This window comes from Muscardinus avellanarius (genome assembly GCF_963383645.1).
Source record: "Muscardinus avellanarius genome assembly, chromosome: 3".
Lineage (NCBI taxonomy): Eukaryota > Metazoa > Chordata > Mammalia > Rodentia > Gliridae > Muscardinus > Muscardinus avellanarius.
In genome coordinates this window covers 147,365,641-147,379,375 of record NC_137788.1, presented here as the reverse complement: position 1 = coordinate 147,379,375, position 13,735 = coordinate 147,365,641, and the positions used below count along the sequence as shown (strand labels likewise).

Here is a 13,735-nt window from a genome sequence, read left to right as displayed (position 1 = left end):
CCTATTTTTTATTCTTTATTTTGAAACAGGGTCTCACTGAGTTGCAGAGGGCCTCTCTAAGTAGCTGAGGCTGTCCATGAACCGGATCCTCCTGTCTCATCCTTCCGAATGCTGGGATTACAAGCGTGCGCCACCACACGCGGCTCTCTTATCTTCTCGGCCTTGGCTGTTTCTGCTGGGAATGTCTCAGATAACCACAGATACAGTGAGGCTTAGGGAAGGAAGTGAGGACTCCCCTACCTCTCAGCATATTGCACAGGAAACTCAATTTATGGACCAAACTCCTTGGAAAAGCCCTTTCCTTTTCCCCTCCATACCTCCATCCCCTCTCCCTTTTTTCATTTCTTCGAATTGAACCTAGGGGCATTCTACCTCTGAGCTCCACCTCCAGCCCTGTTTTTGTTTTGAAACAGGGTTTCACTAGGTTGGTGAGAGTCTCCCTATTTGCTGAGGCTGGACTCAAACCTGTGACTTTTCTGTCTTAGCCTCCCAAGTACTGAGATTACAGGTGTGGCCACTGCACCTGGCTTAGAAAAGCACTTTCTATAAATAAATAAATGTATGATAGTTTCACCTAAAAAAGAAAAAAAAGAAAAAAATATTCTGTTAAGAAAGAAAGCAAAAAGAAATATTGAAATGTTATCTTTAAGTCATCAAAAGCTTGGTATCAGACAAATGAAACTGTTATGTGAGATTATCATCGTTAACATTGGATAAATTGCTATAAAACTAGATGTCAACCACTAAGCCAAGCATGGGAAGGAGGGATGGGGAGGGAACGGGGTGGGGATTGGGTAGGGGCTAACTGGGCGATGTGTGCATGTATGTCTACAAAAGTATTTTCTTTTTTTTTTTTTTTTAAGGTGTGCACTTTATTGAACTGGTCTCAAGTCAGTGTAACAGGTAAGCCCTGGCTGCCTCCACACCTCAGCCCACTCCCAGGGAAACCAAAAGCCTTCATACATCTCAAGTTGGGGGACAAAAAGTTGGAAAAATATGGAACGCTTCACGAATTTGCGTGTCATCCTTGCGCAGGGGCCATGCTAATCTTCTCTGTATCGTTCCAATTTTAGTATATGTGCTGCCGAAGCGAGGACTACAAAAGTATTTTCTTTATACCATTATGATGTATGAATACAGTGCACCAATAAAAAAATAAATAAATTTAAAAAAAAGAAAAAAAAAGAAAAGCACTTTCTTCCAAGCGGGACCCTAACCTCCCCTCCCCTCTCCTCCCCTCCTGACCTGTGACTGCTGCACACAACCCCAGTGTCAGCCACTCTCCCTTTTTTTTTTAAAGTACTGGGGATTGAACACAGGGACATTCTACTGCCAAGCTCTACCCCCAGCCCGGTTTTCTTGCTTGCTTGCTTGCTCGCTTTTATTTTTTCTTTTGTGCTACTGGTGATGGAACCCAGGTGCATTCTGTTTCTGAGCTATACCCCCAGCCCTATTTTTTTATTCTTTATTTTGAAACAGGGCCTCACTGAGTTGCAAAGGGCCTAAGTAGTAGCTGAGGCTGGCCACGAACCGCGATCCTCCCATCTCAGACTCCCGATATTCTTTATTTTTGAAACAGGATCTCACTAAGTTGCGGAGAGCCACACCAAGTAGCTGAGGCTGACTGTGAACCTGCGAGCCTCCCATCTCGGCCTCCCAAGAACTGGGGTTACAAGCGTGCGCCACCCCGCCCGGCTTACTCTCCCATTTGTAAGTGGGTGACTTTCACACCTGTCACCAGCCTTAGGGGCTAGCCATTTGGGCTTCCAGATCCGCACACTTTTCATCTCCACGGACTTCTTGAACAAACATCTCTAACCCTCTATCTTCACAGCTCCTCTTGCTGTGACCCTGTTGGGGAAAACAACGCCATCGTCCAGCTTAAAGCTTGTATATCACCCTGCGCTGCGTCCCATATTCGGCTGATTCGGCTGCTACCAAATGCCAGCTCTGCTCCATGGGCCTGTCCTCCCCCTTCCCATGGCGACTCCGTAGGCCCCACAGGCCTTCCAGGACCAGCCCTTCGGAGGCACACACGTATCAGGAGCACTGGAGAGGCACAAGTGTTTTATTATTCCTGCCAGGGAGAGGAAGCCCTGCAGGAGCAGAGACACAGAGGTGACAGGGCTGGTGACGGAGCCTGGGGCTGGGGAGCGCCATCCAGCAGTGTGAAGGGCGCAGAGGAGGCGCGCTCTTGGGGCCTCAGGGCAGCTCCCAGCCTCACCGATGGCGCTTCCGGATGCTTTGCAGTTCCTGGGAGATGGCGCCAAAGTTGGGCCGCTGCCCTGGCTCGTAGGCCCAGCATTGCTCCATGAGCCGGAACACAGCGTCAGGGCACAGCTCCGGGCAGGGCAGGCGGCCCCCTGCGAGGCACAGCACGAGGGGCGCCAATGAGGAGGGGGTCCCCTTGGGCTGACTGAGCAATGGGCGCTGCCTAAGATGTACTGTCCCGGGATCCACGCTCGTTCACCCAGGACCCAAGACACTTTTTTTTTTTTTTTTTTTGCAGTACTGGGGATTGAACCCAGGGGTATTTTATATCTGAGCTACACCTCCAACCCTATTTTTAAAATTTTATTTATTTACTTATTTATTTGCAGTATGGTACTGGGGATAGAAAACAGGGGCATTCTACCTCTGAGCTATACCCCCAGCCCGATTTTTGCATTCTTTATTTTGAAACAGGGTCTCACTGAGTTGCAGAGGGCCTCACTAAGTAGCTGAGGCTGGCCGTGAACTACGATTCTCCTGACTCAGCCTCCCGAATGCTGGGATTACAAGAGTGCGCCACAACGCCTGGCTTTTTTTTTTTTTTTTTTTTTGGTGGTACTGGGGTTCCTGGAAGCCCTTCTACCTCCGGGCTACACTCCCAGACCTATTTTATATTTTTGAAACAGGGTCTCCTAAGCCAGCGCGCGCAGCTGGCTTCGAACCTGCGCGATCCTCCTGTCTCTGCCTCCCAAGCGCGGGGATTACAAGCGTGCGCCACCACGCCCGGCGCCTGGCTTATTTTTTATTTTGAAACAGGGTCACACTATTTTGCGGAGGGCTTCTCCTCCTGTTTCGGCCTCCAATACTGGGCTTACAGGCGTGAGCCATCATGCCCAGCTGGGGTTAACCTTGTTTTGCTCGTGGGATGGCTGGGAGGTTGAGAGAGGGGCCCTGGGAAGAGATAACTTGCAGGACACTCACCCTTTTCCACGAACTCCCTTGTCTGCTGGTTGCTGAGGTTGGGGTAGGGTGAGGCTCCCAGGCTGAAGGTCTCCCAGAGCAAGATGCCAAAGCTCCACACGTCACTCTCAGAGGAGTAGCGGCCTGCAGAGGCGGCGAGGTAATGGAAGAGAACTGGCCCTGGCCCTAGAGCGAAAGCCCCCCGGCCCCGCACCCCGGCTCAGCGAGGACCAGGTACCGTAGTTGAGGGCCTCGGGTGCGGTCCACTTGACGGGGACCTGTCTGAGGCCCCCGGAGGCTGCGTAGATGCCATCGGCTTCCTCCCGGGACATTCCGAAGTCGCTGATCTTCAGCACGTTCTTCTCCGTCACCAGGCAGTTCCGAGCAGCCAGGTCGCTGGGGGGGCAGCAGGGCAGGGGTCTCCTTCAGCCAATGTCACCTACCCGGCCTCTGCCAAGCACTCCACACAAAGCCACCAACAGTGCCCTTGCCCCGGGCATGCCTGCTCCCCACTGCCGGCTGGCAGGAGAGGCCTACGGGCCAGCGCCCCTGACTGCGGCTGCACCCGGCTCACCCACCGATGGATACAGCACTTGCTTTCCAGGTACTCCATGCCGGCGGCCGCGTCCCCCACCATCTGCAGCAGGGTCTTCACCCGCAGCCGGGCTCCTTCCGTTCGCAGGAAGGTCAGGAAGTCGCCGCCTGGAGGTGGGGGCAGATTGGAGCCTCCTGGGTGGAGGCCGCCGGGGCCAGGCTGGGTCCCCCCGGGGGCTGCACCTCGCTCACCCTGCACCAGCTCCATGACGATGTAGATGGGCTGCTTCTGCGTGCACACGCCGATGAGACGCACAATGTTGGGGTGGCTGTACTGCTTCAGGATCCTGAGGGGCGCTGCTGCTCAGGCTCCAGGGCCCGGACCCACCTCCCTCCTCCCTCCAGGAGCCCCAGGGAAGACAGAAGAGGAGAGCTTGGCCTTCAGAGGCCAGCAGCCCCGATGTGTGACCTGGCAGCCAGCCTCTGCCCCTTGGTGCTGTGGAGAGAGGTGCTGCCCTGGTATGAGGACCCCCGGAAGATTCAAGGACAGGGGACCGTTTACATGTCACCTTTATTATTATGCCACCCACCTTGCTTCTTGCAGAAACTTGGCCTTGAGATCAGGTGGAAGTGTCTCTCGACAGGATTTCACAGCCACCAGGGTGTTGTCGGCTCGCAGGCGGCCGCTGAACACTTCGCCAAAGTTCCCCTGAAATGGTCCTGGGCTCCAACCAGAGCTTCCCCTACTCAGAGACGGCCCACCTTGTCCCCACCCCCAGGCACAGCACCCTTGCTCTCTGGGAGCTTGCCCCCTAGTTAGGGAAGCAAGAGGATGGGCAGGGAAAGTGACATGGAGAATCCAAAGCTACTTTTCTTTGGGTGTGAAAAGCATTCTGATTTCTAGGCATGTGACTTCCTTCCCCAGCAGGCATTTCACAGCTCACAGTAATGGGGTGCCTCTTCAAATACACCCAAGAGCCCTCTGAGGGGGCAGGAGCTGGGGCAAGGGGGTGCCGGTGGCAGAACTGTCTCCTGGGGAGCAGAGCGCAGAGTCCTCTGTTTCCTGGAGGACAGTGCCTGGCAGAGGCTGGGCAAGGAATTGGGTAGAGCTGGGAATTGGAGAGGCAGAACGGGTAGGTGCGGGGGAGGCTGGCTGGGCCTCCGCCTGGGGGAGGCCACACTCACCCGCCCAATCTGCTCGCCCAGCACTAGGTCCTCGTGATTCAGCACCCACTTGTCCTAGGGAAGAGAAACCAGTGAAGAGAAGGGTCACTGGTCACCACACCCGGGGAGGGATAAATGGCTCTCCCATGATGGATGCTTTTTTTGTGTGTGGGGGCGTCTGGGGATGAAACCCAGGGGCATTCTACCTCCAAGCTACACCACAGCCCTATTTTTTATTCTTTTTTTTTTTTTTTTTTTTTTTTTTTTGCGGGTCTGGGGATGAAACCCAGAGGCATTTGACCTCCGAGCTACACCCCCTGCCCTATTTTTTTATTCATTATTTTGAACCGGGTCTCACTGAGTTGCAGAGGGCCTCACTAAGTAGCTGAGGCTGTCCGCGAACTGCGATCCTCCGGGTCTCAGCCTCCCAAATGCTGGGTTTACAAGCGTGTGCCACCACTCCCTGCTTATTCTTTCTTTTGAAACAGGGTCTCACTGAGTTGCAAAGGGCCTCGCTAAGTAGCAGAGGCTGGCTGGGAACCTGTGACCCTCCTGTCTCAGCCTCCCAAGTACTGGGATTACAAGCATCCGCCACCACCATCCTGTCTTTTCTTGGAGTCTCAGTGTGTCAGTCCATCTCATGGGATTGGGTGATATCGGGGTCACTGTTCAATGACAGGCAGGTGCCCTGGCTGGGTGAGCCCCAGCCCTGTGTGCACAGCCCATGGAACCAGAGTGGCTTTGATGTTCCAAACCCTGAAGGAGGTGTTGCAAGGGCGCACCCCAGGCTCTGCACATGGACAGGGGTCACAGGAAGCCTTTCCTGCTCCGATTCAGGGGGCCGACCCTCGGTGCCCACAGGCTCACCTTGGGCACGGCCCTATACAGGACTACACCGCTCTTCCTGGTGAGAGGCTGCTGGGAGCACAGCAGGTGGTCGATGAGGAGGGGGATGCTGGGAAAGCCGTCCCCTTCTAGCCGGTACAGGTTCTGCAGGGGAGCAGGACTAGGATCAGCCTCCTCCATGCCGGGGGTGGGGGTGGGGGACCTGGGCCTGGGAGGACAGGAGGAGCAGCAGGGGCAGAGAGGAGGGAGATCTGGAGAAAAGGCACCGTGTGTGGCACAGGGCACCTCCAGGGAGCTGGGGGGACGTAGGTGATCTCTGGCTGCTTCCAGCTGACTTGGAAGGCATCCATGACAGGGCAGCCACTTCCTAACCTGAGGTCACCATCTCTAGGTTCTCCCCCTGGGAGAAGGGGCAGGAATGGAGGGGAGGCTTGGGTCCTGGCCCACTCACGTCCAGGGACTGGATGATGAAGTGGCGTGGCTGGCCGTCCCACAGCACCGACAGCACGTACTCCTGCTTGCCCTGGCTCTCCCGCACCAGGAAGTCTCCCGAGTGCGTCAGCAGCTCGGCCACCTCTGCCCGCGGGATGGCCCCGTGGTACCACAGCTGCTCGTGCAGGGGCTTCTGCACCTCGGGGACTAGCTGCAGCGGCGGGGGGAGCTGGGCAGGGCAGGAAGGGACAAGCAGGTCACTCAGAGGCTCCTGGGGGAGGCCACCAGGCTCCCCCCTTCGGCTCTCAGTCCTCAAAACCACCAGACAGGCACCTAGCAGCACCTAGGGGCCCAAGCCGGGCAGTGGACTGGCCGGGCTCCCTCTGGGCAGAGCTGAGATGGGGATCCTGGGCTGGCCGACCCAACCAGGCTAGTGCTCTCTCCTGCAGGCTCCAGGCCCCTAACTACTTCTTCTTCTTCTTCTTTTTTTTTTTTTTTTTAGTATTGGAGATGGAACCCTGGAGCATTCCATCTCTAAGTGACACCCTTAGCCCTATTTTTTATTCTTTATTTTGAAACAGGGTCTCACTGAGTTGCAAAGGGCCTAAGTAGTAGTTAAGGCTGCCCACGGACCGCGATCCTCTGGTCTCAGCTTCCCAAATGCTGGGATTACAAGCATGCGCCACCACGCCCGGCCCCTAACTACTTCTGGAACAGGACAAGCCACAGAGTGGCCAAAGCTGTAGCAGGTAGGGGGCAGAGGGGCACTGCAAAGTCTGGGGGCATCTGCATCCTGGAATCCTACAGAAAAGAGGGACACCCCAATGAAAGCAAGCTGAGCAGGGCTTCCTCCCTCAGAGACTGGCCCGGAGCACAAAAATGGGGCCTGGGGAGCATAGCTGGGCCCCTGGTGTGGGTACCTATCCGCGACATGCCTAGGCTGAGCGCCACTTACCGAGAACTTGGGGCGGAAGATTCCAGAGAAGTGGCTCTTGAGGAGCTCCAGCGTGGGCGTCCTTCCCCCCTCTCGCTCCTGCTCCTGAGGCCAGGGACAGACGTCAGCAGGTGGCCAGGCTTGGGGAGGGGGAGGGCGAAAATGAGGAGCACAGCCCCTGCGGGCGGGCACTGCTGGCGGGCAGGGGCAGCGGGGGGCGGCTCACTGAGGACGACGTGGAGTGCCGGTCGTCCTGCAGGAGCCGCACGGCTGGGGGCTCGCCGGGGCCCAGCTGCTCCAGCTTGGTCTGCAGCAGCTCCTGCTGGGCGTGCAGCTTGGCCTGGCTGCACAGTGCCACCTGCAGCCCCTGCAGCGCCTCCTGCAGTTCCTGCCTCTTGCCCAGCAGCTGCACCCTGCGGGCAGGAGGCACGGAGGAGGGCGGGAGAGACACCTGGACTCACTTTCCTGCCACGGGACAGGACGGGCAGATCAGAGCGGGCCCCCGAGGCCGCGATGGGTGGGCCCACTCACCGCTCCCGGGGGTGGGTGCTCTGCTCCTCACTCTGGAGCTCCTGCTGCAGCTGACAGACCACCTCCTGCCGGCTCAGGACGGCTTCGGTGGCCACTGCCAGTTCGTCTGTCACAGAGGTCAGCCTGCACCCAAGAAAAGGGCCCTATGAGAGCCATGCCCACCATAGGCATCCCTGCAGAGCCGAGCAAGCCCACCCTGCCCACATAGACACCCGAGATCTGCCACAGCCCGCCTGGCCCCATGCCACGCCACCACACACGTGTGCTGCACGCTCTCCACCGTGAGCTCGTTCAGCTGCAGCTCTCCGGGCTCCAGCTGTTCACCCTCCTCAAGCAGCGACTCATCAAAGGAGACACAGGGTGGGACATCCGGGGCAGACCTGCAGGTGGGCAGGGCGCTGTCAGCACAGGCCAGCACCCTGGAACAGGTCCCGGCGCCCAGCAGGTGTGGGGACGGGCTTACCCATACTGTCGCAGGAAGCCCTGGTACTCGGCCTTGGGCTGAATGCGGGCAGCAGCTGCAGCCATCTCCCGGTGAATGGCTAGCACCTCCTCCTGGACTAGGCTGCTAATCTCCAGGTACTCCTGCAGAATCTCCTTCCTGCCCAGAGGAGTCCCCCGTCATGGAGACCTTAGGCTGACCAGGCAGGGCAGGGCAAGCAGCTGACCTAGGATACTAGGTTTGGGGCAGTGCCAAGCTGGCCTCCACCTCATCTCCTGTGTGAACTTAGGGAAATTGTTTAACCTCTTCCTGACCCTTTACTTCCTGGTATGTGTGCCAGCCGGCCATGCTGGCAATTATTTCTGTTTTAATGGGCTGGGTTACTAGGGGTTAAACCCAGTGGCAGGCTCCCCCCCACCCAGTACTGGGAATTGAACCTAGGGGAATACTACCTCTGAGCTATATACCCCCAGCACTATTTTTTTTTTAATTACTTTGTTGTGTGTGTGGTGCTGTGGATTGAACCCAGGGGCATTCTTCCTCTGAGCTATACCTCAGCTCTATTTTTATTTCGAAACAGGGTCTTACTAAGTTGCGGAGAGCCTCACTAAGTACCTGAGGCTGACTGCGAATCCAGATCCTCCTGTCTCAGTCTCCCAAGTATTGGGATATCAAGCATGCGCCACCAGGCCTGGCTTTTTTTTTTTTTTTTTTTTTTGCGGGTCTGGGGATTGAACCCAGGGGCATTTGACCTCAGAGCAACACCCCCTGCCCCTGCTCTATTTTTTATTCTTTATTTTGAAACCAGGTCTCACTGAGTTGCAGAGGACCTCACGCTGAGGCTGTCCACGAAACGCGATCCTCTGGTCTCAGCCTCCCGAATGCTGGGATTACAAGCGTGCGCCACCATGCCGGGCTTCAAGCCTGGCTTTTTATTACTTGTTTTATTAACTTTTTTTTTTTTTTTTGCAGGTCTGAGGATGGAACACAGGAGCATACAACCTCTGAGCTACACCTTCGGCCCTGTTTTTTATTCTTTATTTTGAAACAGAGTCTCACTGAGTTGCAAAGGGCCTCACTAAGTAGCTGAAGCTGTCTGCGAACCGCGATCCTACTGTCTCAGCCTCCCGAATGCTGGGATTACAAGCGTGCGCCACCACGCCCGGCTCTATTACTTATTTTAAAACAAGGTCTGACTAAGTTGTGGAGAACCTCACTAAGTAGCTGAAGCTACCTGTGATCCTCCTGTCTCAGCCTCCAAAGTACTTATTTTGTATTTTGTATTTTTTTTTTTTTTTGGTGTGTGTGTGTGTGTGTGTGGTAGTGAGGATGGAACCCAGGAGCATTCTACCTCTGACCTATACCCCCAGCCCTATTTTTTATTCTTTATTTTGAAACAAAGTCTCACTGATTTGCAAAGGGCCTCACTAAGTAGCTGAGCTGGCTGTGAACCATAACCCTCCTGTCTCAGACTCCCAAATGCTGGGATTACAAGTGCGCCACCACGTCTGGCTCTTATTTTGTATCCTGAAACAGAGTCTTGCTGATGGTCTCCCTAAATTGCTGAGGCTGGCCTCAAACCTGCTATCCTCCTGTCTCAGTCTCCTAAGTCCTGGGGTTACAGGTGTGTGCCACCATGTCCAGCCATTCTCATCCTCTTACAGGACTGAATATTCTGGGCCTGGGGAGGGGGTCAGGGATGCTGTGGGTGGGGCAGGGGGCTTACAGGACTCGCGCCATCTCCTCGTGCAGGTCCTGAAGCGATTGCAGCAGGCCAGGCAGCATGAGCTGATGGTGGTGCTGGTGGTGCAGCTGCGCGGCCCGCACACCCAGCACGTAGCGGTTGTGGTGCGCGAAGAGCTTCCAGAGGCTGCGCACATACTTGTCCTTGGCCTTGTCACGGTCCTTGTCTGCAGGGGGTTGGCGAGGGAGGTGCGTGCGTATGCACCCAGGCACATGCGTGCAGGCAGTCCCCACTCCCTGGATGCGGGCGGGCAGGTAGCACCAGTGTGGGATTCCCTCCCTGCCAGCAAGGGGAGCCACAGACCTTTGCTGGCTTCCTGGTACTTGCGCCTGGCCTGGGCGCTGTCCCGTGCCAGGGTTCGGTATTGACTCTTCAGCTTCTCAATGTCCTGGCTGTGGGCCTGGGGAGAGAGGTGACCATTATGGGCAGGCAGGTCCCCAAGCACAGGAGACTGCTGCTCAAGGTGAAGCCCTGGGAAGGGCCTCCCGTCTAGGCAGACAGGACGCTCCAGCCCATCTTCCTGGGAGGATCTGGAGCCTCGTGGAGAAGCTGGCTGTCCAGGTTAGGCTCAGAGGAATTGAGCTACAGACAGGCCGCTGGGGAGGCTGAGTGGTACCCTGGGTGGGCTACAGGTGTCTCTCCGTAGCCTGACAGTGGTCCCGGAGAGGCAGGAGGGGCCACTTCAGGTACATACAGCCTGTGTGGTTGCATGGGGCTCCACACACAGAAGGGCCTTGTACTTGGTTTCACACTTGGCTGCTGCCATTCTGAAACTCCTTTTCTTTTCTTTTTCAGTCTGGGGATGACACCTAGGACCTCGCACATGCTAGGAAAGTGCTCTACCACTGAGCTACATCCGCAGACCCCGCCTCGCTTTTTTGTGGTTCTGGGGATTGAATCCAGGGCACTCTACCTCTGAGCTACATCCCCAACCCAATTTTATTTTTTATTTAGAAACTGGTCTCACTAGGTTGCTGAGGGCCTAAGTTACCGAGGCAGTCCACAAACCTGGTATCCTCTGTCTCAGCCTCCCAAGTACTGGGATAATGAGCGTGTGTTACCACTACTGGCTCCTTTTTGTTTTTTCAAAATTAATTTGGAAACAGGGTCTTGCTAAGTTGTACAGCCCAGCCTTGAACTTGAAAAAAAGGCCCACATTTCCATATTGCACTGAATTGGCAAATTATGTTCCTGGCAACAGGAAGGATAGATGGCAGCCTGAAACCAGAGTTCTCATTCCATTTATCTGTTTAGGTGCTGGAATGTGCCTGGCAAGCTTCATCTTGCTCCTCTGAACTTCAGAAACTGAGTTAAATGTGGAGACTACAGCAGTCTTTTTTCTTTTCTTTTCTTTTGTTTTTTTTTTTTTTTTTTGCAGTACTGGGGATGGAACCCAGGGGCATTCTACCAACAAGCTACACCCCCAGTCCTATTTTTTATTCTTTTATTTTTGGTGATACTGGGGGTGGAACCCAGGGGCTTTTCTACCTCCGGGCTATACTCCCAGACCTATTTTATACTTTATTTGGAAACATGGTCTCACTAAGTTGCTGAGAGCCTCACTAAGTAGCTGAGGCTGGCTTTGAACCTTTGCAATCCTCCTGTCTCGGCCTTCCAAGCGCTGGGATTACAAGTGTGCGCCACCACGCCTAGGTTTATTTTTTATTTTGAAACAGGTCTCACTAAGTTGCAAAGGGCCTCACTAAGTAGCTGAGGCTGTCCATGAACCCCAGTCCTTCTGTCTCAGCCTCCCAAATGCTGGGATTACAAGCGTGTGCCACCACACCCGGCTACAGCAGTCTTCTTAAAGGGCCAGATAGTAAACATTTTAGATCTGCAGACCACAAGATCTTTGTCACAACTACCCAGTTAATCACTGCTGTTCTAGATGATATAACAGCAAATAGGTAAGGTTGTGTTCCGGTAAAACTATCTTCTAAGAGAGTGAGGGCCGACTGGCCACCAGGGGTCGCTGTGGGTCCGTGGCTAGGGCTTCCACCTGGGGACTGGTGAAGGCTGCCAGGAGGCTGGCTGAAGCAGAAATAGCAGCTCCAAATAGCACAGCCTCTAACTGAGGAGCTGGTGGAATTCAGATCCTGGCCGGCCAACCTCACCTGTCGGGTGTCACACCGCTGCCAGGTGGTGGGGCCGTGGCGGGGCGCATGCCTCTCGCTGTCTCTGAGACCCAGAGCTAGGCACTGCTTTGCGGGAGCAGGGCTCAGATCCTGAGCTCCAGGGAGGCATGATGGGCCTCACCCATCCTTGCACTCTGTGACCAGCCCAGACAATGCATGGACAGGCCCGGTTGCAGGCCAGCCCAAGAGGGGCGGGAGGAAGTGGCAGTGGGAGGCTGCTATCAGGAACTTCCACTTCCCCTGTGAACCTAGGGGCTCTTGTGCAAAACCACCGCTAGTAGGCTGCCCATTGCAACAGAAGTGACCGGCGCCCCTCGGCCCGCACCCACCTTCGTCAGCTCCTGCTGCAGCTGCTGCCACTGCTCGCTGTAGGTCTTGCGCAGCTGCTGCCGCTCCCGGATCAGCAGGCTCAGCTTGCTCAGGGGCCCCGAGTTCAGGTCTTCTGCGTGCTGCCGCAGCACCCGGCTCAGGCCCTCGGTCTGGCTGGTGATCTCCACCCAGGACTATGGCACAGGATGGGGTAAGCAGGGAAGAGGAGTCTGTGGCTCCCACACCGAGGCCTGCCAAATCTACAGCCTCGCCCAGACGGCCTTGGGAGAGAAGGGCCGGGAGCCCCATAGAAGCCCACCTGGCTGATGGGGCTGTCGGGGACGCCACTCCGGCTCTGGCCACTGCTGTCCTGCACGGACATGTGGTGAAGCAACCCTGCGTACTCCCGGTCACTCTTGACCCGCTGGGCCATCCACTTCCTCATGCCCTCCAGCAGGCGAAGCTCGGCTTCCTGCATCTGCTGCAGGGCGCCATGGCCCTGGGGGCTACACAGCTCCGAAGAGAAGCCCATAGCGTCTTGGGGACAGAGAAGAGCCCATGACTGGGGGCAAAGCAGCAGCTAGAGGCGGAGGGGTGGGTGGGGCAGAGGCTGGCTGCAGGGCAGGAGGAGCTGCACACTGGTGGGAGGCGGTGGAAAAGCAACTGGATCGGGATAGCAGCCTGGCCCTGGATGAGAGCCCCAGAGCGTCCCAGGCCCCAGCCCAAGCCCTAGTGCTCTACATCCCCTTTCCAGTCCTGGGCCTGGGTTCTTTCCCCCAGCACCCCTTAGAGGGTGCGCCAGGGCCCTCGACGGGTCCAAGGCCCAGGCTGGAGCTTCAGGGGCCCCCACCATTGCTCCACCGTGGCCTTCCCCACCAGGACGGGTGTGGGGCTCCCAAGACCAGGCCCACCCACTGCACCCCGGCTCCCCGCGTGGTCGTTGCCTCCTGGGCCTCGAGTTACCAGCACAGGTAGCTGCTCCCCGGGACGGGCGGCCGTGGACCGACTCAGGCCCTGAGCCCCCCGGCCAGTTCCTGATTCCGGGCTTCCTCCTCCCGCGGTTTCAGTTGGCCCAGGCCCTGGGGCGGGCCCGCAGAGGGGAAGGGGCGGGCAGGACGGCCCCCTGCTCGCGCTGGGCCGCAGGCTCCGGCCACGGAAACGGAAGGGAGGGGGAGCTGGGGAAGAATGGCTGTGCGGAGGGCGGCCTGCGCACCAGGCTTCCCCAGGGTCAGCGGAGTCCTGGGAGCGCAGGGAGGGGCCTGGAGCTGGGAAGCACATGGGGTGAGACCCCAGGCAGGTGTCCAGCCCAGGGGGCCAGGGCGGCCCCCAAGAGGAAGGGGGAAAAGCCCAGTACAGCCCACCCCACCCCACGGATTCCCTAAGGAGAGCCACACCAGCCTCCATTTGAATAAAATTCCCAAGTAAATGTCCTGAGAGGCCTGTTCTCAGGCCTGGTTTCATGGTCTCCAGCCCCTTCCTCTGGGCAAGGGCTG

General features: G+C 56.6%; 1 protein-coding gene across 4 annotated transcripts; it reads right to left on the bottom strand.

Annotated features, from left to right (window-relative positions):
- Positions 1-2,220: 2,220 nt before the first annotated feature.
- Positions 2,221-12,774, bottom strand: FES (FES proto-oncogene, tyrosine kinase; the record flags this gene model as incomplete). Of its 4 annotated transcripts, XM_080690980.1 has the most annotated exons (18): positions 2,221-2,363; positions 3,193-3,315; positions 3,410-3,567; positions 3,750-3,873; positions 3,958-4,052; positions 4,296-4,414; positions 4,891-4,944; positions 5,737-5,859; positions 6,167-6,376; positions 7,103-7,186; positions 7,308-7,494; positions 7,613-7,735; positions 7,873-7,992; positions 8,076-8,213; positions 9,781-9,964; positions 10,102-10,198; positions 12,263-12,436; positions 12,562-12,774. In XM_080690980.1, the coding sequence occupies 18 exons, from the start codon at positions 12,772-12,774 to the stop codon at positions 2,221-2,223; spliced, it is 2,469 nt and encodes an 822-aa protein (XP_080547106.1). The 4 variants fall into 4 exon arrangements, with proteins under 4 accessions (XP_080547106.1, XP_080547108.1, XP_080547107.1 ...); XM_080690982.1 differs by lacking the exon at positions 6,167-6,376; XM_080690981.1 differs by lacking the exon at positions 12,263-12,436.
- Between the last annotated feature and the right edge of the window lie 961 nt (positions 12,775-13,735).